General features: G+C 45.7%; 1 protein-coding gene across 3 annotated transcripts in view; it reads left to right on the forward strand.

Moving 5' to 3' along the window:
- LAZ1 (organic solute transporter ostalpha protein (DUF300)) overlaps positions 1-25,949 on the forward strand; it is a 109,633-nt gene that overhangs the window by 66,414 nt on the left and 17,270 nt on the right. For all 3 annotated transcript variants that reach the window (XM_086496425.1, XM_086496426.1, XM_086496427.1), the window contains 2 exons: positions 10,366-10,454; positions 10,604-10,859. In XM_086496425.1, coding sequence (XP_086352551.1) covers positions 10,366-10,454; positions 10,604-10,859 — 345 coding nt within the window. The remainder of the gene's footprint in view (positions 1-10,365; positions 10,455-10,603; positions 10,860-25,949) is intronic.

Genomic DNA, 25,949 nt, shown 5'->3' on the forward strand with positions numbered 1-25,949 from the left:
TTCACGTGAGTCTTCTAAGACCCTTCGTGGGTGATGTGCCAGAAGATATGCCAGATGAGGATCAGCTAGAAGTTGAGGAACTTGATGAGATCCTGGTACCTGAGCAAGTTTTGGTACATAAGGACAGAAAAGTTAAAGGACAAGTTGCAAGACGCTATTTGGTGAAGTTCAAGAACTATCCGTCTATGGATGTAAAGTGGATGGAAGAGCATGAACTGTCAGTCACCAAATGTATTGCAGCTTTACCTTGAAGCCTTTGGGTTACAACCTACTTATGCCCCAACCCAACGTGTGCAAAGGAGGGGTAATGATAGAGCTAGTACATCAAATGTACATATGAATTCAGTGCCATAGATGGAAATGGCAAAAGTATGAAGGTCTCATTAAGTCATTTGTATCTATGTATGTTACGACCTTTCTTGCGGATACATGCGATGATAAAAGAGTGTTAATAGCACAAGATCATCAGTGGCGTGTATTTATGGTATGCAATCGAGGACGTTTGCGATTTCAAGAGGGGGGTATGTCACAAGGACGTGGCAGTTATTAACCATGTCACAAAGATGTGGCAACTGCTAACCTTGGTTGTTGGTTTCTTTCCAATGGGGTTTATTTTATTTGTTTTGAGACCCTCTTTTTGAAGTAGCAAACGGTCGGACGTTGTATGGCCAATGTGAACGGTAGATTCACCTGCAGACGGGAAGTGGTCGGCACTGGAATTCGTATGGTAAGAGGATGTCTAGGCTCAGAGCAAGATCATATAGGTCCCCCCGTCGCACTTAGTAAGTTGGTGGATACTAGGAAGTGAACTCAATTAAGGCGTAAAGTCAAGGTGGGACTACCAACAAAAAGTATCCGACAGTTGGGCCACATTGCACTTTTGGATGCGGTCCCAATGAGAATAGATGGTCAGAAGACTAGTGGGAGCCCAACGGAAGCATCTCCTAAAATTTAGGGAACTGGTATGACTAGGGGAACATTTTACAACTCTGCCGCGAAGTCAACTGGGCAACCGGTCAGGATATTTTTAAGCGGCGAACCCGAAACGGGAAAATGCTTGTAAATGCGCCAAGTGGCACTTTTCTGTGCACTTGCCTCACAAGGAAGAAAGGGCGCTGAATTTTAAGCTGGGAGAGGCTCTTTTTGCAAACTGTCACAGGTTAAGAGCTATGGAGTGCTTCCTTTCCCTCTCATGTACAGTGTGGTGCTAGGAGTGATGCCCTACACACTACACACTGCTCTCTCTCTCCCCTACGTGCAGTTATGTGATGCCCCACAAGAGGGCTACTCATTTGACTGATGTACAGTTGTGTGGGTTCATGCTTTTGTGCTGAGGCAAGAGCCTCCTTGAGCAGGAAAAGGGGTAGCTAGCTGCTGCTCCAAAGCAGGCACTAGTGAGGGTCTTAACCTTACCGTACAGGTGCAAAATCAGCGCTGTGTACGCTCTGTAATTTTACTGTTTTTCAGCCATACGAACGCGAGGACCATTGGGAATCGTGCCCCATTGGCAGAGGACAGTTAGGGGACTGTTTGGGGCTGAAAACAGGGCAAAAACCAGTAAATACAGCGTGCTGAATTTACTGTTTTTGGGCAGGAATCAGAGGGTATACGCCAGTAGAAGTGAGTTCCAGCAGGGGAATTGGTTTCGCGCAAGTTTTGGGGCTGTTATGTTGCCGAAATCTGGCCAAAACAGGAGGTATCTAGTGGGATACAGTGAAAGGATTCTCAGGACTCTTCTTTGTACTTTACCCTCCTAAGGAATAAAGAAATACCGAAAGGGGCGCCAATTTTGGGGCCTACGGGTTGTCGGTGTCTGCTCGGAACATTCTAGCTTCCGAGCTATGTGTATTCAAGTGTTAATTCCCGTCGCAGGTTCTCTTTGCAAAGTGCTCTGTGTGTGTGTGTCTAAATTTCGGGTGAAAGCCAACGCCTACCACCCTACGGGCCGGTTTCAATCACAACCTTCCAAAGGCATTATGTAGGAGTCCTCATGCCCCAAATACCCCTGACAATGCAACCGAAGTTTGCCAATGACAGGTGTAATGGCTACGTCCCTAGCGGGTGTCGCTAGAACTGCCTCCGCTAGTGGTCCCATCCAAATCCGGTGTGATCTCGAGCCGCGCCGCCAATTCCGGTGAAATGAAGTTGGCCTTGGCTCCTTCATCAAAGAAGATCAGGGCTTCTTGGTCTTTCACTTTGCCCCAAGCTCGGCAAAGTTCTGTACTCTCGTCTATCGTGCTGGTGTCAGTACCCACGCAATCTAGAACCAGTCCTGTTTTCATCTTGCCTTTTCTTCCACGTTCCTCAGCTGCTCTCGAACTCTCTGGCCTTTCATTGTCCTTGTCGTTCTGTTCTTTTGGTGCCTATTTAGGGCACTTCGCGGAGATATGCCCTGTTTCCCCGCATCCAAAGCACTTCCCCTCCTTGACGTAGAGCGCTCTCTCTCGAAGAGTGGGTTTGGGTCGTGCATCCTTTTCTTTCTTTTCTGGGCTGCTCTTGCTCTTTCTACTTTCATTTGTCAAAGTTTGTTTGGTCCTTTGCGTCATGATTTCATATGTGGGGTAGGTCAAACTGCTCGAGTGAATGGCAAAACCCCGTTTCACATGACTCATCAACTCCTGAATGGAAGCTGACTTTTGTTTTAAGCAGTGATCTCGGATCTCTGTAGGAAGACCCAAGGTAAACCGCTCCATTTGTTCTTCGAACGAGATCTTCTTAAATGAAGAGGCGGTAGAAAAGAGCTCCAGAATCTCTCGCAATAAGCGTCCACTGTATCCTTCTTGGTCATCCGAAGATGGTTCCAAGCAGTTCATATGTCGCGTTCATACTCTCGAGTCGGCCAAAAAGAAATAAAAAGCCTTTTGAATTTCAGCCATTTAACTGGTGCTGTCTTGTTTAATAGAAGCGTGGACCACCAAGTTCGAGCATTGCCCTTAAAGTAAGAGGCAAGAGGCAGCCCTCCAAATCTTGGAGTGCTCTGAATAACGCCCTCCTAAGAAAGCTATGTCAAACTGCTGTATGAAAGACAAAGCCTTTGAAGCATCTCTCTAACCAGAAAACGTGTGAAATTTAATTGACTGTCCACCTTCCTTAAACTCTCGGACTTTCTTGTTTTTATCTTTGAGAAAGTCATACTGGTTGGCTTTATAAAAATTCTTCTTCTTTGCATAGAAGTTGTTGTCGTCAGAGTTCGAACTATCTAAAGATGAGTCCTCTGTAGAACTATCAACCACGGGGCGAGATTTAGGCTTCTTTGCCTTTTTCTTGCCCTTTTCGAAGCTTTTCCTTTTGCTTTGCTTTTTGCCTTTTTTGTCTTCTTCACTCGAGTCAGAAGAGCTAAAAGAACTGCAAGAAGAAGAAGAAGAAGAAGAAGAAGAAGAAGAAGAAGTGGGTACTCCTTCAAATCAAACACGCTTCTTGTGTTTTCTTGTTGACTCAAATGTAGACTGACGACCCAAATAACCCGGGAAGTCAGTGCCTTTCTTCTGCTTTTTGTCGTGCTTTTTAACTTTGTTCTGCGCGTCAAAAAGCTGAGCAATTCGTGCATCAACCACCTCTTCTAATTCTTGCTCTGTGTACATCCTTGGAGTAGGAGGTTTCTGAAGGGTAGGTTTGAGGGGTGGTTCTGTGGTCTGCCGCCACTGTGAGTGCACCTCGTCGAAGGAGGTCTGGCTCATAAATTTTGCAAATTTCGGGTCCTTCGCAAAATTTAGCATCATCTTTGTTGCATCGCCGATCAATCGTCGACGCTCCATCTCTTCGATCTCCGCCTGAGTAGGCTGAGGTGGGCCGTACTCCTCGTCTAAATCTTCGTCGCGATCTCTTCCCGCATCTCCGGATGCAGAGGAAGTCGATTGATCTCTGCTTGAAGCCATAGGTGCCGCGTAAAAAGGATCGGATTTCCCGTAGAAGAAAAATCGGTCGTGCTCTGATACCACTATAACAGATTGGACACTCCAAGTCGAGAATCTACCTTGACACCACAGTAAATCACTTCAAAACAGTTCACAGTTCACAATTGATTCGACACTGGCCCGACGGAGTTTCGTGCCTAGAGATGTTGGCCCCAAAGATTGGCGCCCCTTTCGGTATTTCTTTTTGTATTAATCTGTTGCAAAGTACAAGCGAGTGGGAGGCTCTCACTCTCAGACTCTGCGTCCAGTTGCTCTGAGAAGTGGGTAGCGTGCCCACTTATTTAAAGGTTTTATAAGGGATGCTAAAAGTAGAGCCCAAAAAGCTTCACAATCAAAGCAAGTTCTCTCTCTCACAAACTTAAGTGGAAAATAAAGCAATCCCAAGGGCCAAAAGGCCTCAGCGTAAAACGACTTCAGCCCTTGCGTAGATAAAAAGCAGGGCTTTTTCGTACGCAGTTGCCACGTCAGCATCCCGCCGAATGCGCCGCAAAATCCACCGTGATTTCCGGGTCAGTCCGTATGGGCCTGCCACGTCACTGCCTGCAGCTGGGAGTCTTGACAGAGGGTGTGTGAGTGTGTACTGGGCAGCCACGTCACTGAGTTGTGACAATTGTTCCCCAAAAACCTTCTCACCATAGCATTTCCACATCTACCCTTACAACTCACTGATGAGTTGCTTCTATAGACGGTGGCCTCCAGATTTGGTGGAGAGGCTTGCCTACATGGTTGTAGATGTATGCTTTTGAGGTGCTTCAAAGTTCTTGTGATGATTGTTTATGCATTGGATACTCATGTGATGACTTGGAGCACCAATGGTGCAAACATCTAGATTGAGAGGGTCTAGAAGGGTGCTTTTGAGACGGGACTTGTAGAGACAAGTTGCTGGCGAGGTGGATGTTTTGCTCATTCAGGAACATAAAAGTGCTGCACCTTTTGGGAATATCATGAAAGCTGGTTCTCGCATGTTTTGGGAATGAGCAGGTGGACACTTGCCTCGTAGTTGTGGTATATGCCTTTCCATTGGTCCACGCTTTCAGTCAAACACCATGGAACTCTAGGAACAGGCAGAGCAATGTATGTTGCGATCCAGTTTTATGAGACTTTGGTGGGATTCCTTTTGGTCTGCTCCCAACAGGCCACGTGATTGTGCTCGTTTTTGGATTGCTTTGACTGCCTCTCTGCCTTCTGTTGACACTTGGGTTATTGGTGGTGATATCAACAACATTGAATCTGATGCAGATTGGTGTTCTGCACCCAGGCCGGTATTAACATTGATTTCACCCTTGGAGCAGCAGGCATGGGAATGTTTTCTTTTAGTGACACACTTTGCGGATGCTTGGCACATTCCGCCATTTGGTCGCCATTGCGGGTCTTTTTGCTACTCATGGGGATTCAGGGGGGCAACGAGACTACTGGAGCATTTGGATAGATTTTATGTTGGTGCATGGGCAACATCGAGGGGTGGTGTCATCTCGATTTGGGCCAATACTGTATTGTCAGATCATTTCCCTGTTTCGCTTTACATCTCTTTTGGGGTTCCTTCGGTTCTGAAAAGAGGTGCTAGAGAGTTCCTTTAGAGCAGGACCTATGTCAGCAATTACAAGAGCTTTGGTCACAGGAGGCACCTTCTATCGCTTCACTTGCACAGTTTCTAGCATCTTGCATCATGGAGTCCAGTCTCTTGTGTAGGGAGACGACGTGTTCTATTTGTAGAGATATTCAACAAAGAGAGCGTGCTCTAGGTGCTCTCCTCAATTAGGGTTGTCATTGTACAATTGTACGGTAAAGTACGATATGGTTTCGTGCTGGTATTTCAAATTATATCACGGTTTGGATAAAAACTATGTGTTTTGAAAAAGAACTCTTTAAAACCATAAAAAACATCTGCTAATTACCTCATGACTTAGGACTATACATAGGTCTAAGGGTAGAGGGCCTAACAAACTTATGAAATATGACCTAGGGAGTGGGCACAAAGACCAAAGACTCGAGCTACATGCTACAAAAAAAAAAGAAGGTTGGACGATATTTGTATAAGTACGTCCATCTGAATGTATAATGTATGAATGTACGATATGGGCATTTGTACAGCGTACGGAAACTTCCAAGTGGGCCTCAACTCTACGTAGCGCATTCTTCAAGACTCTCCACATGATCCTTACTTTGCAGGGAGACAACAGAGATTTTGGAGGAGCTATGCTGGCTTCAGGACATGAGATTCGAGTTCTACTCCCATGCTTCGACGTCCCATTGGATCTCGAGAGGGAATAGGATGAACAAGGAATTCTTCGTTATGCATAGAGAGAGACCAGCCGAGTCCACAATGCTGGTGATCAGAGCTCCATAAGGGCGTTATGGCGCATTTGAGGCGCTTGATTTGGAACTTCCTTTTTGGGGGATCAGACTGCACTGGAGACACTCAGGCTGGAGTTGGATGGTCCACAGTGATTCTCCCCCGTGCAGAGTGTGGTTTGGGTGTCATTGATCTGGAGGTACAGAGCCGTGCATTTCTTTCCAAGCTCATTGTTAGGGGTTTTTCCCCAGGCAATTAACCTTGGAAGATGCTACCTCAGTCCACCTTAGCTACAGGCACTCCTACCCATGGTGTTAGAGACATGCACACATGGACTGCAGAGACACGGTTTTTGTTTACAAATGCTCCTTTGCATCGAGAGCATCTATCTCCTTTCGTCGGCTCATTGTTACAGATCTGGAGCTCCTTTAGAGAGTGCTCGATCAGATGTACGCCTCGATCCAGTGAGGAGATTGCGCGACAGCCTCTTGTATGGAATGCTTTTGTGACAATCCCTCTCCACTCAGAGTCTGGAGAGAGACCTCAGCGGCTCAGGCAACGATTACACATTGATTGGGATATTTGGGATGCCGGTCTAGGGAGCTGAATGAGCACTTAGTGTCATGATAGATTGTTGCCAGCAGATATCTTGGCAGAGAGGGTTTTGCCCAGGATTATTGGGATAGTGTGCGCCATTCCAGACTTGTGTGACCAGGTCATGAGAGGAGATACTTCTTACCTTGATGAGTCTGGCACAGCCCTTCTTGTCAAGTATCAGTTCCTTTCGTTCATTATTGCTAGAGAGATTGTTTGCCCTCAAGTTGAGCGCCCCTTGTGGTATTGCTTTGTTTTTTCTTTCAAGTTACAATTGTTCTGTGCAACCACGCACTCAATCTGGTTTAGAACTGGTATTGTTTATAGGCACTGGGGTCTCAAAAGCGATTGGAGAGTCATGTGCTAAATACGAAGGGCTTCAAAGCACTTAAAGTCATCTGTTTTTAGTAATTTTAGCTCAAAAGGTACACTTGCATAACATCAGCCCCTGTAGCAGTGCCCAACATGTTGCTGCTACATCACCTTCCATACAATCCGCTATTTGTTGCGTGCTTTTCGAAAGAGAGCGCTTAGAGATGGTTGTCGGGCTTGGCATGTGTCCACGTCATCATCATACAGAGAGTATTGTGTCTACATCAGCACTTGGGCACACTTATGCTGATAATTGCCCATCTTTCAGAGGCAATTGTCATCATCTGCTTTCCCCAGCTGGACTTTTTGTTCTCTTGAGAGGAGAGAACTCTTGAGGGGAGGCTCCCTCTCCTGGCTTTTTTTCCCGATTTTAACACTATAGTTTATGTCCATGTAGCTCAATTGTAACAGTTTTCTCTCGATTTTGCCTTCTGCTTACTTTGGAAGATGTCTAAATGGAAGATACCCTATACCATGGTAGAGACTCATTTATCTGTATCTATGTATGTGTGTACTTACTTGGCCAAGGCTAGCCTTTATTGTGGCTAAGTTTTTCCATGGCCTTCAGAGTGTGATAGAGATCTTAAACTCGATGGGCGTGTCCTTCCTGTTTGGGAATTCGAGAGACTAGCTCTCAATTCAGATACCTTCTAGTTTCTCAGAGCATAGGAACTTTGCAAACCGTCTCGTATTCCGTTTCCGGAATCCTCGAGCGTAGGCCAAAGCATCCTTGCTCCGTTCTCAGAGATGGAACGCCTGCAAAACACGATCACAGAAACAAAACACTCGTAGATCTCATGTACAAATCATCATCTGTTACTCCCGGCATGGAAAGCAACCTCCGTTTGCAAACTTGTCGCAAGGACTTGCTGATCCGTTGCGGCAAAGTCTCATCCTCGTGTAGCACTGGTCAAAATCTACTGCAAACTGCGCGAAATGGCTGATTTTATAGCTTCCAGGGGACTGACAGGAAGAGGGCAATGATGTTGCTTTTCCGCATCAATAGCAGGGGGTGATGGGGTGGAAAAAATAGGGAGAGGAGAGAGAGAGAGAAGCTGCGGCAGATTTTTTGAGAGAGGAGAGAAAGCCCTTCTGCCAGATTTAGCCACAAAGGGGCGTGGACTACATAAGGAGTCGTTAGTAAAGCGTTGGACTTTTGGTGCAATTGTGGACCATTGGATAAAGCTTATAGTTTAGTGTCACATGGCAAAAAACTTTCCTTTTTAATATTTCTTCTAGGTCTTTGTAAGAGGTATTGACATTAGTGTACCTCTCTCTTTAAAGAGAGCCATTGAATATTGGTTTAGTCATTATTTTTTATGCTTCTGAAATATATTGTGATTTAAATAAGTCATTCTTACACTTGTTTTCAAAAAGTGTAATACTCTATTGTGACCAATCTTTTTTTTAATGCTAGTGTCACTTTCTCATTTTTCCTCTCACCAAGAAGCCTCTTATTATTAAATTCTTCTCAATAGCGTTATATGTAGGCCATAGTGAACTTTCACCTTATTTTTATGCCTTTTTCAATAGTGGAGTGGGCAGCCGGACAATTTTTAAAAATGGTGTGAACCTTCTCAAAACTCAGTAAAACACATGCATTGAAACAAATGCTTACACAAACACATTCCAAGTGTCTGTGGATGCAATCTCATGTATAGATGCGATGCCGACATAGAATCCCTCATGGGAAAGCACGTGCTTACCCGGAAAGCACTCAAAAACAACCTGTGTTTCTTCAAAGCTTCTCAAAACCCTCTATTCACATGCTTGCATCTCTAGGAGTAACTCTTACCGTCTAAGATACAACGGAGCATACCCTATCTGAATGCTCCCGTTACCCATCTTGTGACACATCGGGAATACCCATTAACAGGTCTCTCCCACGTAACACAAACTTCGTGATGCTTAATGTCACCCATCATATTACACATTAGAGATTTCCTTCTGATGGCTTTTATCAGTTTTGTATATCTACAGCTCCTAACTTAACAATTCTCTGGTGCACAAATTTAAATATCCTAATTGCACAAAAATAGAAATTACTCAGAAAATAAGAAAATAGTCAATTTAATTGCATTAAATAGAATTTTTTAAGAAAATAATAAAATAGTCAATTTAGCAATAGAAAGGATGTCATAGTTGCTGACCAAACTATGCATGATGAAAGTGAAGTTCTTATTCTTCCTTTTTGGGCAAGCATCGAAGCTAAGGTCACATGTCGTCAAGTTTTCAATATTTTATGTATTGCTTCTTCTATGTATGTTTCTTGTAGATTCTTATTTTGGTCTTTAGCTCTTTTGTCTTTTGTTTGTGTTGCTGGATTGAGAGGTAATGTAGGAATATAGTCTTTGGACTGTTATTGCGATTGTCTCTAAAGTTGAGTACTTGTTTCAAAGTTTCATCGAAGTAAGGTTCACTGGTTTATTTTGGCCAGCTCTATTCGCTACGAACTTTCAACATGCCTATTGTTTCTGTTTTAATTTTTGGTTTGAAACAATAATCAGTATCGTTTTGCTCATATGTCTTGATTTTTGTGTTTCATGCAAGTGTTTAGCCTCTGCTTTAGCTCATATGTTCAGAAATTTTTGTCTTTATGAAGGTATTTTTAAGTATCTTTTCTTTTGTTCTTATCCTTTTTTTGTTTTGAGTCAGTATAAGGTAAGTAGTCATTTGGTCTTAGTGCGGGTTCTAACTGCACAAACGCAGCCAGGCTGTTCCCCTCTTGATTGTACTCGAGAATTCACGCATTACGCAGATATGCCCTTGCATCTGTGGTATCAACGAGCAGGATCAGGCTTCTAGAGATCCTATGTGCGTGGCGCTGAGCAATTGAACGCTGAAAAGAGTGCGGACGCCTTGCATTTCTGGAGTGATGGGGTCGCCCATGAAAGTGGTGGGTCCGGAAAGCTTTCTGCCTTTTTGGACTAATAAAAGTGTGCCAACTCAACCTAACCCCCCTGCGCATTTCCCTTGCGCAGGCAGGTCCCCCCCCCCCCCCCCCCCCCCCCCACCCCCCCCGCCCCGTTTGTTCATTATAATCAATTTTTCGTTGTTGTTTTGTGTTTTGTTGCATGTGTTCTAGTCCCTCTTAGTTTATGCAATTAGTCATTATCATGCTACTTGTTTTGTGCACGGAACATGAATAATGTTTTCCTTGGTAATAAACCAGCAATAATTGTATTTCTTCAGATGATTTTGAAGACCCTTGGTGCTATGGTTGCATTGGTCTTGCAATGTTGGGGCCTTTATGGAGAAGGAGAATTTAAGTGGAACAGGGGGTAAGCTTCAGCAACTGTGTTGATGGTATTTTTGCTAGGTTTGGAAAACAAAGTGGAGTCTTTGAAAATATTTAAGGTGCCCTATTCATTTGAAGTGTTATGATTGAAGTTACTTTTGTGCTTACAATGAAGGTCTTCTCTTGTCCCAGGTATCTTTATGTTGCTGTGGTTATTAATTTCAGTCAATCGTGGGCTCTTTACTGCTTGATGCAGTTTTACAATGTCACAAAAGAAGAGCTTGCACCAATTCGCCCATTGGCAAAGTTTCTTTGTTTCAAGTCCATAGTTTTCCTCACGTGGTGGCAGGGTCTCTTGATTGCCATTTTTTGTGCCATGCAATCAGATAAGTTTGAAAACGAAGAATCGCTAGAGGCCAGAATACAAGATTTTGTGATCTGCATAGAGGTGAGCTGAGCAAACGCGGTCTCTGTTATTAATGTGTGTTCAAAGATTTTGTAGTTTTAATCACGTTTATGGAGCTAGCAAATGTAGATATTTGTTACTCTATAATAAGTTCTTTGCTTATATCTTCAAGTTTTAATGGACTTGAATGCTTCAGATGGCCTTCATGTATTCCTGCCTTCATTAAACAGTGGTTTACTTTTTATTGGAATATTCTTATCCACAATATATAATGATAGGCATCAATGATGTCATAACTTACCTTGTTAAAGCCCTTGTTTCTTTCGTCTAGCCTTCCTTCTCAGGGCTATCATTAAGAGTTCATGACTCCCATTCTCTCACTTAATGCAATTGTACATAGGGAACCAAAGATTGACAATTTTTGTCAGGTCTTTAATCCTTCGATTTTTGCTTGCTTGCCCACACACTTGCCCCTGCACAGCAGCACATGTGCAGCGTGTTGGAACTCAAGCACAAACATTTACAAGTGTGGGTAGATATGAACACACACCTGCCCTCCAATTCATATAGTGGTGATTGGTGAAGGCATAGTGTGAAATCTGGCACAATTTTTTTTACTAAAGAAGTGTAACGACTTGAATTACTAGAACTCGAAGAGAAAGAAAGAGAGGGAGAGAAAACCCTGGCACAGGGAAGCTGTGCAGAAGAGAGAGATCGTGGCCTTAAACGAAATAGTCCAGCCTTGGTAAGGTGCCCTCTTCTGATGATGAGCACATGTGTGATTGATACAAAAGTGTCCCTCACACATTGCTTTAATGGGCTCAAGGCAGCCATCAAAGTAAGTAGCTACCAAATCTGCTCCAAAACTTGGGACCCAATAGAAAATGGCAAAAGAAAGTGATGAAGCTCAAGAGCGGAAGTTGTATATGAGTGTGCTAATACAAAGAAAGGGCTTGCCCTAGAGTGATGGATGTACACACACTGTAGCTGAGTTGTTGCACTAGAGGGATTCCAGAGAGCAAAAAACACTGATCTTGCAAAATTAGTCGGTCAACTAATTGCCTTCTGTGGAATCTGATTAAAGCAAGTGGACAGTCGACAGATTGCTCCACACACACACACACACACACACACACACACACACACACACACACACACACACACACACACACAGAGGTGATGTAATGATCTGAGACTCAAGTAGCGAGTAATTAGGGGAGCAAAAATCGTGTAGAAACAACACTAAATGCAATCTAAAATGCAAAGTATAACCTTCTCATCACCTAATCACCAAAGGGTAGTGGAGCATGCTCATGCCCAAGTGGTGGTTAGAGTGTTCGATTATTATTAATCTACAACGCTAATGCAATATGATTGAACGCAATAGACTAAGCTGTTAGGGATGATCAAATAAAGGAATTAATAGGCTTAGTGTCATAGAGGATGTGGCAATTGCGAACCTTAGTTGTTGGTTTCTTTCCGATGATTTTTGTTTATTTTTGGGACCCTCTTATTGAAGTTGCAAATGGCCGGACATTGTATGGCCAGTGTGAAATGGCCGATGGCTGAGAATTTCACCCGCAGACGGGAAGGCCTTGTCGCCATGAGTTGATTGGGCCAACCGGCACTGAAATCCGACAGTAAAAGTATGTCTAGGCTCAGTTCAAAGTCATTTAGGCCCCTCCCTACACTTCTAAGTTGGTGGGCACCAAGAAATTAACTCAAAAGAGGCTGAGTGGACACATGGCGGCTCTAGATGCATTTGCCAGAAGCACCAGCAAGAGGGGGGGCCTAAATTGAGAGAGGAGGCCGATTTCTTCCTCATTGTGACCTACAGTGAGTGTGTGAGTAGTTGGTGCAGGTGTTGAAGCTTTAATGGAAAGCTTGCCTTCTCCCTTGCACTATGTAGCGCCATGATTCCGCTCTCACGCACCTCTCTCCCCTTTTGAATAAAGAACCGTGATGCCCCGCTCTGGGCTACTCATTTGTATGTGCAGTTATGTGGTTTATGCGCGTGCCGAGACAAGAGCCTCTTGTCCAGGTACTGGATTAGCTAATTGCTAATCCCCCCGCAAGTACAAGTGATTTCGGAGAGATTTCTTGCGAGAAATCTTGTCCGATTTAGAGGGCAAGTAGACCAACAGGTGCAAGAGTACGAGGGCTCGCTACGGATGCGTTCGGCTCGTGAAACAGAGCCAAAATAGGAAAGTACAGCCTGCTGTGTAAATTTGCAGGTTTAGGGTTTTGATCCTAACGGATCCCAAATACCCCCAGGAGGTCCGGGGAAGCGAGGGGATTGTTAAAAGAGGTCATCTGGCGCTTTTTCGGGGCAGCAAACAGAGAATTCAGCGTGCTGCAGATTCTCGCCAGGTTCTGTAAAGTGTTTGTATGCGTTGGAAAAGTCACTCAGTGCGTGGGGATTTTATCTGTGAAAGCTTGCTAGTTCGGTTATGCTGCCAAAATTGGGCAAGAACAGTTCATTTTCAACCCGGATTATGCGGGACAGCTCGTAGGAAATTGCAGGTTTCGTTCCCTTCTTGATAGCAATAAAGAAATACCGAAAGGGGCGCCAATGGTGGCATAGCATACAAATCAGAATTTTGTGCAAAATAATGTGCTAGTGAGGATGGTTTTTTGTGAAGCCAAATGTTCATGCTTTGATCCAATGGAAATGTGAATGCAAAGGTTTTGTGAAAATGCGAAAAAAGTTTGTGCAAGTGCATGGTGTTTGTGCTAGTAGTGCTTTTGCCAATCTTGAAACTGGATAGATCATATATATCAAATCGGGCACTCGAGCTTGTGCACATGTAGTGGATATTTTTGTGCTTGATGACCAAGGTTGGTGGCTGAAAGGTTTAGCTTGATGTGTTGTTATAGTGCAGGTCGGTGGGAATAGCACTAGTAGGAGGCCGAGGTCTTGAGCTCAAGCTGGCTTTGCTAGTGGCAAGAGGGAGATTTGGTGCCTTGTATAAACGTGAGAAGTCACTAACCAAGAGAACCCAAGGTAAAGGTGGGGATTTGTATCACTCATTACCCATCATTCTAGAAGAGCCGATTACAAGAATTACAAGAGATTAGAGAGAGAGATTGACACTCATGAAAGTAGCAAATCATAAGTAAATTAGCAACAAATTAGAATGCAAAGGGTGGATACAAAGTGGGCTAGAATGATGGGTAATGAGTGGATACAAAGTGTGTAGCTTAGGCTTCTTTTATAGAGTAGAGGGAGAGCATCTGATGATGTAATCAATGATGTCATATGTGTAGGTTTCCAAACTAGAGGGTGTTTCCACTAGTTGGTGGTGCGGTTTGTTACACAATCCAACAAGCCTTCCCGTGTCTGGCAAAGTAGCACCCAAATACAAAGTATCCTCCCTTGAGAATTTAATAGCAGGGTGTAAAAACAAACGCCTTTCCCTAGAGAATTTAACAGTAGGGCAAGGTAGTTAGGTACGTAGTGTTCGGTACGTAGTACAAAATGGATTGAGTGTTTAGGTATGTAAAAATTCGTACTCTTTTTCACAAAGCCTAAAACTGAGAGTACTTCATACATTTAAATTTTATATATTTATTTACCAAGACTTCAAATAAAGACTAGCAAATCAACAATAGACCATTACAAATGCCAAAAACTAGAGTCCACGACTCTAACCGAACAATGAAAACACAAAGCTGAGCTTAGCTAACCAATGTCTACAACCAAATAGTGTCAGATGTCTGTTGTCATGGTCACATAAAACTAAGAGCATCAAAATAAATACATAATGTATCACGATATTCCAAGACTTAAGTCTAAAGTCTTGACTCTAATAAGTAGTAAGTATCACAAACCGCACACTGCACTCAAAGCTGGCACCTGAAGAGAGGAGCACACATTGCACAATACGTGTATCTCTGTTAAAACCATTTGCTCTCAGCCGCAGCAAGGTGTTTTTCGAAAAATTGGCTGAAATCGAATGAGAAAGAGCAGCCCAAAAAGAAGGGAGGGGAAAAAAAAAAACCAGGTATGGACCCTATCCGTATGTACGGATCCATACTGTACGGCTGTCTTGTGCGAATAAATCCGTACATACATACGGATGCAACCTTGCAGTAGGGTAAATGCCAGATACACCTTTCTTAGAGAATGGTAGGCAACTAGGTGGTAGGCAAATATAAATGGGGCTTGTACGCCTCCGATGTCGAAAAGCCAAAAGTGAATACCTATTGCAAAGCTTCAAACATTATGTCGTCGTGTTTTGTTGCCGATGTTGGCTGTAAAGTGTCGATGGAGTTGATGCTTCTCACAGAGAGAGAGAGAGAGAGAGAGAGAGAGAGAGAGAGAGAGAGAGAGAGAGAAACACAAGGTGTGAGAGGAGGGGGTGATTAGCCCCCCATGACTATTATCAACCACAAGACCTAGCTCCATATATAGGTGCCCAAGGGAGCCCATACTTTGCGGACGGCCACAAACGTGGGCGGCCGAACAAAGTGCAGCCTATATGCATATGCTATGGGTGGCTAGCCCGGAGGCACATTAGCCGTACATGCATGCCCTAGACCTGTGAAGCAGCAGAGTGGTGTAAATCTAACACTTCCTCTCAGCACCTGATGCTGAACAAACCGCGTGAAGCCGAAGATGTGGGGCAAATGATGAAGATGTCTGTTGTGATGTCTGCAGCAGACATCTTCCTCATTTGCCTCACACCTTCGGCTTCATGCGGTTTGTTCAGCATCAGGTGCTGAGAGGAAGTGTTAGATTTACACCACTCTGCTGCTTCACAGGTCTAGGGCATGCATGTACGGCTAGTGTGCCTCCGGGCTGGCCACCCTTTGCATGTGTATATAGACTGCACTGTCCGGCCATCCACTTCTGGGCTGGCCACCCACCTTGTCCGGGGATCCTCGTATATATTTCTTTTCTTGTTGGGTCTTGGGGGATTTTATCTGGCATTGCCCTACCTCCCCTTGGGCACCTATTTATGGGGCCAGGGGGTACCCACTTCCATCATCTGGTCATTGTGTATTGGGTCTTCTAGTCAGGTCGTCAATGGGGGGCTGATCCCCACCTTTCCTCATCTCTCTCTCTCTCTCTCTCTCTCTCTCTCTCTCTCTCACACACACACACACACACACACACACACACACACACACACACACACACACACACGTGCACTCTCACACTCCTCGCCTCAAAATCGTGTCCAAATTCATCAAAGTGTTTGAATGCGGGTGGTGGCATAGCATACAAATCAATTTTTTTTGCAAATAATGTGGTAGTGAGGATGATCTTACCCAAAATTGGACAGTGTCTGATCCTTGTACAAATGTTGTTTTTCTGATGCCAAATGTTCATGCTTTGATCCAATGCAAAGGTGAATGCAACTGGTGTGTATGAAATGCAGAGGCAAATTTGTGCAAATGCATGGTGTGAAGCTAGTGGGGTTTTTATAATCTAGGGCATACATAGCTGTTCAGGCTTTGTGAAAATTTGATCGTGTAAAGCTTCTCTTTTGGAGATCAAAACCTTTAGCTTCTGATGGCATGAACCGATGCTTGTAGCCAATGAGACACTCCCCTTGAGTTTGCCGAGGATGATGAAACGGGAAGCGTTTTTGACAAAAAGACACAAGGCAAAGAGTTGTAGTGCCGGGGGGGGGGCCTCGAGGTTGGAGGTTGAAGGCCCTTTGAGGGAGCTCTGTGTGTGAAAGGCCCCTACAAGGCCCTTTGGGTAGAATGGCCATGGGAAAGAGCTTTAGGGCTTGTGGATAGCCTCCGGGCATTGGGTAGCCAACAGGGGTAGTCGGGTAGGACACCAGGCAGGCGAGCAGAGCGTCTGGGCAGGGAGCCGGGCAGGCGGGGGCTGCTTTGGGCAGTCGAAGTCTTGCACGCCTTTTTTTGTGGGATCTAACATGTGTGAGAGCGGATTAGTAGCGGAAGCGTGTTTTCTAATCACCGATGGTCTAGTATCAAGCTATGGTGGATGGAGCATTAGCTCAAGCATGGTGCTAGGGTTAGGGTTAGAGTGATTAGGATTAGGGTTAGGCTAGAGCTTAGAGCAAGAGCATTGGGTAGAGTATAGACAGAAATGAGACTCAAAAGTGCAATTGTTTCATTAGAGAGAAGCCTCTTAAATAGGCTTTGTGCTTTATGTTGGGGTAAGCCCAACTTGTGGTGACAAAGTGGTGTCTATCTATGAGGCTTGCATAAATTGGTTAGACCGGAGGTCCCTAACACCTTAAGGTTTTGGGGTCTGGATGGCTAGACCAATTTGTGGAACGTCACAGTTTAGCGCATATGCGCGGAAACAATACTGGGATGGGTGACCTCCCGGGAAGTTGTTGCCCCCATGACCTACAACTGGTATCAGAGCCATGGTTCAAAGTCCAACCTCTAAGTCCATGGAAAGGGACATGTTGATGTTGACTTCAACCTCTAAGCTAGCTCCCGGCCACGTTGAAGCTCTCAACCTCTGAGCCTAGAAAAAGGCGGAACACGTTGGTACTCAAGGGGACGGGAAAGTCCCAAGTTTGGCTTAAAGGGGCGATTGTTGGGGTATCCTCGAGTCCACTGACCCTGCATAGTCTGAATCTGTATATCCGCAAACAGACATATCCTTCTCACCATAACATAGGGACAAGTCTGAAGTCCCTCTCAAGTACCTGAGAATACCTCTCACTGCATCCCAATGACGCTTGCCCGGGTTAGACATGTACCTGCTAACCACACCAACTGCATGAGCAAGATCTGGACGCGTAGCCACCATGGCATACATCAAGGAACCAACAGCTGACGCATAGGGAAGCTTAGACATCTCTGTAGTCTCCAAATCTGTCTGAGGGCTAGACCAATTTGTGGAACGTCACCCATCCCAGTACTGTTTCCGCGCATATGCGCTTAACTGCCAACTTGTGGTGACAAAGTGGTGTCTATCTATGAGGCTTGCATAAATTGGTTAGACCGGAGGTCCCTAACACCTTAAGGTTTTGGGGTCTGGATGGCTAGACCAATTTGTGGAACGTCACAGTTAAGCGCATATGCGCGGAAACAGTACTGGGATGGGTGACCTCCCAGGAAGTTGTTGCCCCCATGACCTACACTTTACATTCATTGGCTAGAAAGGTTGCACCCTAACATGATTCATCTACCTGATTCGTCATGGCGGTTCAATTTGATTCATCACCATGGTTCAATGTCACATTATACATCATAGCGGTTCTCATTTGGATTCATCACTATGGTTCACAAGTGAGACTTATTAGGTTCACTAGTTGTCCTAGATAGTACAAATTCATTTATTCATTCATATGTGAAGAGGTCATCATGTATGTCCTCTTCAGAATTATTGTCGTTGTCACGTGTTGTTGACGTTGTAGTCTTCATGTGTACATCTTCATGTTGACGTTCTTCTTTATTGATGTCGTTGGTTCGGTTTTATTGAGGGTGCACCTTCATGGCTAGTGTCGTAAAGTACGCATACATTGCAAATCTGATGCTTGTGTGTGTGGATATGACAATGGGCTGTCTTATCTTAGAGGATGTCTCTGGATAGTGTCTAGAACCCATGTCGTTGTTCGTGCAAAGGTGATTTCATGCATTTGTATTACATATGTCAATTCAAAATGGTGCATTGTAACAAAATTGGGCACCCCAAGTCTAGGTTTGGTCGTGACACGAGAGATTCACTGAAAACACTTCACAATTTACTGAGTCTGACGCGGACCGGCGTAGTTCTGTGCCAAGAGAGATTGGCCCCAAAGACTGGCGTCCCTTTCGATATTTCTTTTTGTATTAATCTTTGAGCAAAGTACAACTCTCGCGGGTCCTCATCTCTCAGACTCTGCGTCCAGATGCTCTGAGAAGTGAGGCCCTTGGGTCCCTTTTATTCTTACATAGGGATACCCCCAAAAGCAAAAACTCGAAAGCTCCTAGTTCCCAAAAGCAATTAGCTCTCAAATCGGCCAACAAAAACAGCCAGCGTAAAAAGCGAAAATCTGTACGCCTGGCCATGTTAGCATTTCAAGGCAAAAAGCAGAAATCCGTACGCTGTGCCACATCAGCCTATTAGCGTGATTTTTGGTAATCCGTACGGCATGCCACGTCAGCTTGTCCGTACCGTTGCCACGTCAGCCTGGCCGTATAGTGCCATGTCAGCAGCCTACTGAATGTCCACGGGTGGTCATGCCATGTCACCCCTCTTGAAAGAATTGTAATCGTCCTCGATTACGCCTGCAAAACAGACAAGAGTCCAAAAGCTAGTTCAACAGACACCGACTCTAAGTACCGACGCACTAGACACGACACATCTAGCACTTGTACAAAGACATGACATCATTGGACATCACATGACAAATCAATGACAAATAATTCATTCCAAATCTCAAACCATGATTGCCAGCAACGTATTTTGCAACTGCATCTAGATCCATCCCAGACCTCACTGATGTCGGGTTAACTAATCCTTATTGCGATCATGTCTATAGAGAATTAAAAAAAAGAAGACCGAAATGCTGCAGTCATTTCGTCTTTCAGTTCTTGCACTCAAATAAGTCACATGAGAGAGTACAAATCATTCATGTTCAATTTCGGGAATTCCGTTTCATAAAGTCATACAACAGAATACTATTTGCACAGCAGTATCCCTGAAACTCAAAGGGATATCAATGACTCTATTCAATCCAAGTAATGTGTGACAAAGGAGCGGAGTGACTCCCTTGTTGTGCAATCTCTCTGCAGAAGATACAACCCTATTGATCTGCAGGATCTCTCTGAGTAGACGTAGCTAAACCAAATGCTTCAAGGTAAAGTTCCAAAATCTGAGGAGTATCTGCTAGGTCCTCCTCGTCCATCCACTTCGCATCCAATGCCGGATAGTTCTTAAATTTCACTAAGAACCTCTGAATCACTTTACCATTCACTTTTCTTTCCTTGTGTGCCAAAATCTGTTTTGGAACGAGTATCTCCTCGCTTTCTTCCACATCGGGTTGCTCATAAGGCTCCCCATCAACTGATACCTCACCTTTAAAAGGTTTCAAGAGACTCACAAGGAATGCATTGTGAATCTTCCAAGTATCTGGCAGCTTGAGTCGAAAGGAGACGTCATTTATCTTTTCTTTAATCTACAAAGGGCCATAATACCTCATGCTAAGCTTTGGAAAAAGACGCTCCTTTCCTTTCGTTTCCTTAGGCGTGCCTTTTTAAAACGTAAGAGCACCCAATCGTCTTCCTTTAATTTCAAGTCGCGTCGATGTTGATCTGCTACCTTCTTGTGTCGTTCTTGAGACTTCTCTAGAGCCTTGTGGACCTTGGCAAAAGTAGTGTCCAAGTCTCTCGTGTACTGGTCCGCTTCAAAAAACTTGTCTTTAGTGCCAAGAAAGGGAGGAACCTTTTGAGCAGCTTCAATTACCTCAAATGGCGCTTTCCCCGTCGAAGAGTTAACTGTGTTATTGTAGGCAAATTCCACCGAAGGCAAATATTTTTCCCATTGAGTCTTTTGATCAAAGATGTAAGACTTCAACAAATCTAAAAGAACTGAATTTGCGATCTCAGATTGCTCATTTGTCTACGGGTGGAAAGATGACGAGAACTATAACAGTGTGCCAATGTTCTCCCAAATAGCCCTCCAAAACAAACCAACCAGGAAGAAATAAAGAGCCATTTGAACTTCAACCACTTGGTGAGGGCTTCTTGCCTCAGAAGAAGAGTGGACCACCATGTTTGTGCATTTCCCTTCAAAAACGATACCGCCCTCTTGATCTTGGAGTGCTCTGAGTAGTGTCCTCCGGAGAAGGCTATATCAAACTACTGAATGAAAACTAAAGCGTTCGGAGCATCTTTGAATCCGTAAAAGGATTCAAATTTCACTGACTATCCACCCTCTTTAAATTCCTTTGTCTTTTTGTTTTTGTCTTCGAGGAAATCATACTAGTTGGCCCTGTAAAAGTGTTTCTTCTTTGCATAAAACATGTGATTGTTAGAGTTTGAATTGTTAGACGATGACTCCTTCGTAGAACGGTCAGAAACTGGTCGGAATCTGATCTTCTTTGCCTTTTTCTTGTTCTTTCCAAAACTTTGTTTCTTGCTTCGCTTCTTGCCCTTTCTGTCCTCCTTGCTCGAGTCGGAAGAGGAAGAGCTAGAAGAATTGTTGGAAGAAGAGGAAAAGGAACTGGGTAGTCCTTCAAAACGCACATGCTTCTTCTGTTTTTGTGCAATTGCAAAAGAAGATTAACGGCCCAAGTAACCGGGGTAGTCAGGCCCCTTGTTGCGCTTCTTCAACTGCTTCTTCATGTCTAGAAGCTGATTGATTCGGGTCTCGATAACATCTCGGAGTAGGAGGTTTCTTCATTTCCTGTTTGATTGGTGTATCAATGGCTTTCTGCCAATGAGTATGCACTTCATCCATTGGGTGTCGGGTCAAAAATTTGGCATATTGAGGATCCTTGGCAAATTGAAGGATTTTCTTTGTGCACTCATCAACCTGCTGTTGACGTTGCATCTCCATGAGTTCATACTGTGAGGGCCGAGGTGGTGCGTACTCATTCTCCGCTAAACCGCTTGAATTTCCTGTATTGCTTGCCGCTTTAGAGGTGGAAAATGGAGTTGTCCGATTCTTTTCCGAATCCATAGGTGTCACTAGAAGAAGGATCGGATTTCCTAGTGGAAGAGGAATCGACCCTGCTCTGATACCACTATAACAAACTTGGGCACCCCAAGTCTAGGTTCTGTCACGACACAAGAGAGATTCACTTAAAACACTTCACAATTTATTGATTCGACATGGCTTGGCATAGTTCCGTGCCAAGAGAGATTGGCCCTAAAGAATGGGGCCCCTTTCGATATTTCTTTTTGTATTAATCTTTGAGAAAAGTACAACTCCCGCGGGTCCTCAACTCTATACTCTGCGCCCAGATGCTCTGAGAAGTGAGGCCCTTGGGTCCCTTTTATTCTTACATAGGGATGCTAAAAGCAGAGCCCCCAAAAGCAAAAACTCAAAAGCTCGTGGTTCCCAAAAGCAATTAGCCCAACATCTCAAGTGATTAAACCATGATTAAAATGGAGGCTTATTAGAGCAAGGCTTAAATAGACAGAGAAGACGACTAATAAAGAAAGGCCTGGGGCGCTAGAGTCGAAGGAAAGCCTCTCTACGCTCCCGCTTGCGGTCGGGTTGCCTTCGAGTCTCTCGAACTGTCCTTTGAGAGTGTGGATAAGCTCTAGCCAAAGATCTTGAACAGTCTTTGCTGGTGGACCAGGGCGAGCCTCAAAGATGCGGAGGCAGTGGGCCCGCCAGATGAACCAGAGTGTCAGGCCACAGATGAGCTCCCAACACTCCTCTCTCTCATTGCACCACTCCTGTGGAGTAAGCTCTGTAGTAGGCTAGAGTGTAGGTCGACCCCCCTACATCACTATCATCTTGTTGGTGGAGGATAGCTCAAACTGAGGTGTCGTGCCCATGAGAGTGGACCAAGCAACTGCCCCCCAAGTGTACTGTTGTACCGTGGAAAGAGCTGGCATCAGCCAAAGGACACGAAGCCAAACCTGTTGTGCCAAAGGAGAGTCCCAAAGACAATGGCGGTGACTCTCCACAGAATTGTCACAAACTGTGCATGTTGCCGAGAGACCACTATGTACTGCCAACTCCCAACTGCTGTAGCTCGATGTGCAACCAACCACTGGAACAAAGTGGTTGCTTGGCCCAACCATGCAAGAAATGATTGTAGCTGGCAAGAGAATTCAACACTTGGAGGAGGAGGTCTCTCGTTCGAACACAGGATGGCATATCTATGCAGAAATGATGACAGTTCAGGAGAATTCTAGGAATTTCCAAGTAGAGTGCGAAGAGCTGCAGCAAACTCTTGGCACATCTCGAGCTGAAAACCAATGAAGTGTAGTTGCTATGAAGGAGGTAAATGAGAGGCTCCTAAAGGAGTTGCAGAGGCCAATCGTAGTTGTTGAGGAAGAGCATGAAGGGTTCACGAAGCAATTGGAATGCAGACTCTTTGAAGAGATTCCTTAGGTTGCAAAGGGAGCTTGAGGCTACTGCAGATACAATGTAGATCAGCGGGGTGGGGGAGATGAGGCTGATGCTGAGAGGGTTGGGAAAGTTTAGATAGGGCGAGTGGTGGAGGGGGGTGGGTAGGGCGAGGGGAAAGGGAGGGGTGGGTAGGGGCGAGGGCAAGAGGGGGAAGGGGCGAGGGGAAGGGAGGGGGTGGGTAGGGGCGAGGGGAAGGTGAGGGGGAGGGTAGGGACGAGAGGGGGTGGGTAGGGGCGAGGGGGATGGGTAGGGGCGAGAGGAAGTGAGGGGGTGGGCAAGGGAGGGTAGGGGCGAGAGGAGGTGGGTAGGGGAGAGGGGAAAGGGGGAGGGTAGGGGCGAGAGGAAGTGAGGGGGTGGGTAGGGGCGAGGGGAAGGTGAGGGGGAGGTTAGGGGCGAGAGGAAGTGAGGGGGTGGGCAAGGGAGGGTAGGGGCGAGAGGGGGTGGGTAGGGGCGAGGGGAAAGGGGGAGGGTAGGGGCGAGAGGAAGTGAGGGGTGGGTAGGGGTGAGGGGGAGGGCTTAGGGCGAGGGCGAGGGGGAGAGGGGAAAGGGACTAGGGCGAGGCGAGGGGAAAAGGGGGGTAGGGGGCGAGGGACTAGGACTAGGCCGAGGGGTAGTGAGGGGGCGAGGGGGAGGGTAGGACGAGGGCGAGGGGGGGGGAAGGACTAGGGCGAGGGAACAGGGGCGAGGGGGTGATGGGGAGGGTAGGGCGAGGGCGAGGGCGAGGGCGAGTGGGAGGGGCGAGAGGGAGGGACTAGGGCGAGGGGGTGAGGGGAGGGTAAGGCGCGGGCGAGGGGGAGAGGGGGAGGGTAGATAGGGGCAAACAAGGAGCACACAGCTATCAGGAGCAATACAGCTATCATGATCTTAGAATTTATCTTGTAGCACGGGCTCTGTGAAGGGAGTTTGCTATACATAGAGGAGAGCTTTGTTCTAGTCGGAGAAGCAGACACCACAGGGGTTGATGTTTGAGGGGTGGTGAACTCCTGTAGGGGAGATTTCTTCTCTCTTATATACTTTTTCATAGGCTTTCCAAATTCAACGGCTTTCATCAAGAGGGCTTTCACCGAGAGCGCATCAGGAGTATCTTCTGTGACCTTCAACTCTTGAGCTGGCATATTAGGTTTAGTGACTGTGGAACCATTTGAAGTGGGTGTATCTTCAGGCCAAGAGTGAACAGAGACTCCATAACAAGGCATAGATTTGGTAGCCTCCAACTACTCGTGCATATCTTCATCTGACCCTTCAGGTGTAGTAGGCTGTTCTTGTTCAGGTTTGACTTCCATTGACAAAGAAACTTGCTGCACCACGGGATCCATACCACCTTCTAAGAGAATGGGTTGCATCGAGGAGCCAGAAGTATGTATCCACATTGCGTCGTTTCCCCAATCATGAAGTGCTTTAGTGTGTCGCAGCCATGGTCTTCCAATGAGCAAAGGAAATCCTCCCTCAACCTGGGGAAGACGAACCACAAAAAAATCCAAGTTAAAAGTAAAGTCTTGTACTTGCAGAGGCACATTGTCCACTATGCCCATTGGGTAGACTGTCCGCTGGTGGGCCAATGTAACTGTGAAGGGAGCAGGGCGAGTAGGCTGTAGACCTAGAGCTAACATAGTGAACTTGGGCATCAGGTTGATGCCAGATCACCATCCACTATCACCCCTGAGAATTGCCGACCTAAAACGGACACTGTCAGGCGAGGGCTTCTATAATCAGTGAGTGGAGCAGCGGGATTTGATATCATATAGGACTCTGACGGTCGCACTGGGAGGTGCCCGCCACTAGGACCTGTTCCATTGTAAAGTGACTGAATAACTGCAAGGGTGTCACTTCTGAAACTCGCATCTAGCCGCAACATGTCATAGAGGGACACTTGTTGGAAAGTGTTTTTTAAGACTGTCTCTGCTGTAAGCTTCTCTTTTTCTACCTGTTGTTCCTCTGGTACCTTGATCTTCTGTAGATCGGAAACTGCTTCCAGGAAGGCTTTATCAATATTGGAGAGCAAAGATTTGGATTCTTTCTTGGCACTGGGGGATGGCTTGTTAACAGCTGGAGGCAGGGTATCCACTGGTGTGAGAATGTGTGGGGGAGTTGAACTTGATGGAAGGCTAAGACCGAGAGCGGCTCTCTGAGCCCGGGTGAGGACGCCCGATGGCTCCTCTGCCAACTGCGGCTGCTTATTTTGAGGGGTAACCACATGGGTAGAAGGGGGCGGCTGAGAAACGGTGCTAACTGCTATCAGATTGATCTTGGGAAAGGCAAACTCATTCTGGCTTTGACTCGGGTTCGAAGCCGTGGATGCACGAACTTGAGGGAAATCCTTACTGTAGTGATCCTTCGTTTCAGGGCAATGACGGCAGGGAGGGGACCCTTCTGGTAGGGGGAATTTGCTTTGGTAATGCCCATATTCCCCGCATCTGTAGCACAAAATGGGCCGATTCAACGGGCGAGTCGAAGGGCGAGGTGGTCCTTGCTCCTAGTGCATTGAGTTGGAGGTGGAGGCATAGAAGCTTTGAGGTGATGAGGGAGCATGGGTATGATAAAAGCTCCGAGAGGGACAAGTGCTCTGCATACCTTGCATAGGAGGGGTTGTCAGCAAAGGTGGCATATGGTGTGGATGACCACAGGGAGAAACCATGTTGGATGCAGGTGCTGGCCCTTGCTGAAGAGAAGGACCAAGACTTTGCTGTATTTGTGGCAATCCCTTGAGGTAGTAACAATCCTTGTCCTCATGTCCAGATTTTTCACAGAAGTGGCAGTAAACCCGAAGGGGGCATTCCTGTGGAGGGTGCCCTGGAGAGAGCTACACCAAACCGTAGCCTTAGTCTCTTGCTAACACTTGAGCTCTTCTAGCTCGCGCTTAATTTGATCCAAAGCCTCAAGATGTGGGGGTTTCTCCTCGTGAAGAGAGATATTTTTCTCCTCTTGAAGAGCGCGTTTTAGTTTTAGGGCTTCAAGTTCTCTACGTAAGGAAGTCAATGGATCAGCAGGACTTTCCGAAAACACAGAGGGGGTCTCTATGTGAGGGGAGTTCTTTAGCAGCTTCCTAGCCCCCTCTATCCTAGTAACAGCTGCGATGAACTCCTCCAAAGTGGCGTCGGGTTGGAGACTCTCTCGGAGTTTTT

The sequence above is a fragment of the Adiantum capillus-veneris genome, chromosome 23, assembly GCF_014529385.1.
Source record: "Adiantum capillus-veneris isolate H3 chromosome 23, ASM1452938v2, whole genome shotgun sequence".
In the NCBI taxonomy this organism is placed as follows: domain Eukaryota; kingdom Viridiplantae; phylum Streptophyta; class Polypodiopsida; order Polypodiales; family Pteridaceae; genus Adiantum; species Adiantum capillus-veneris.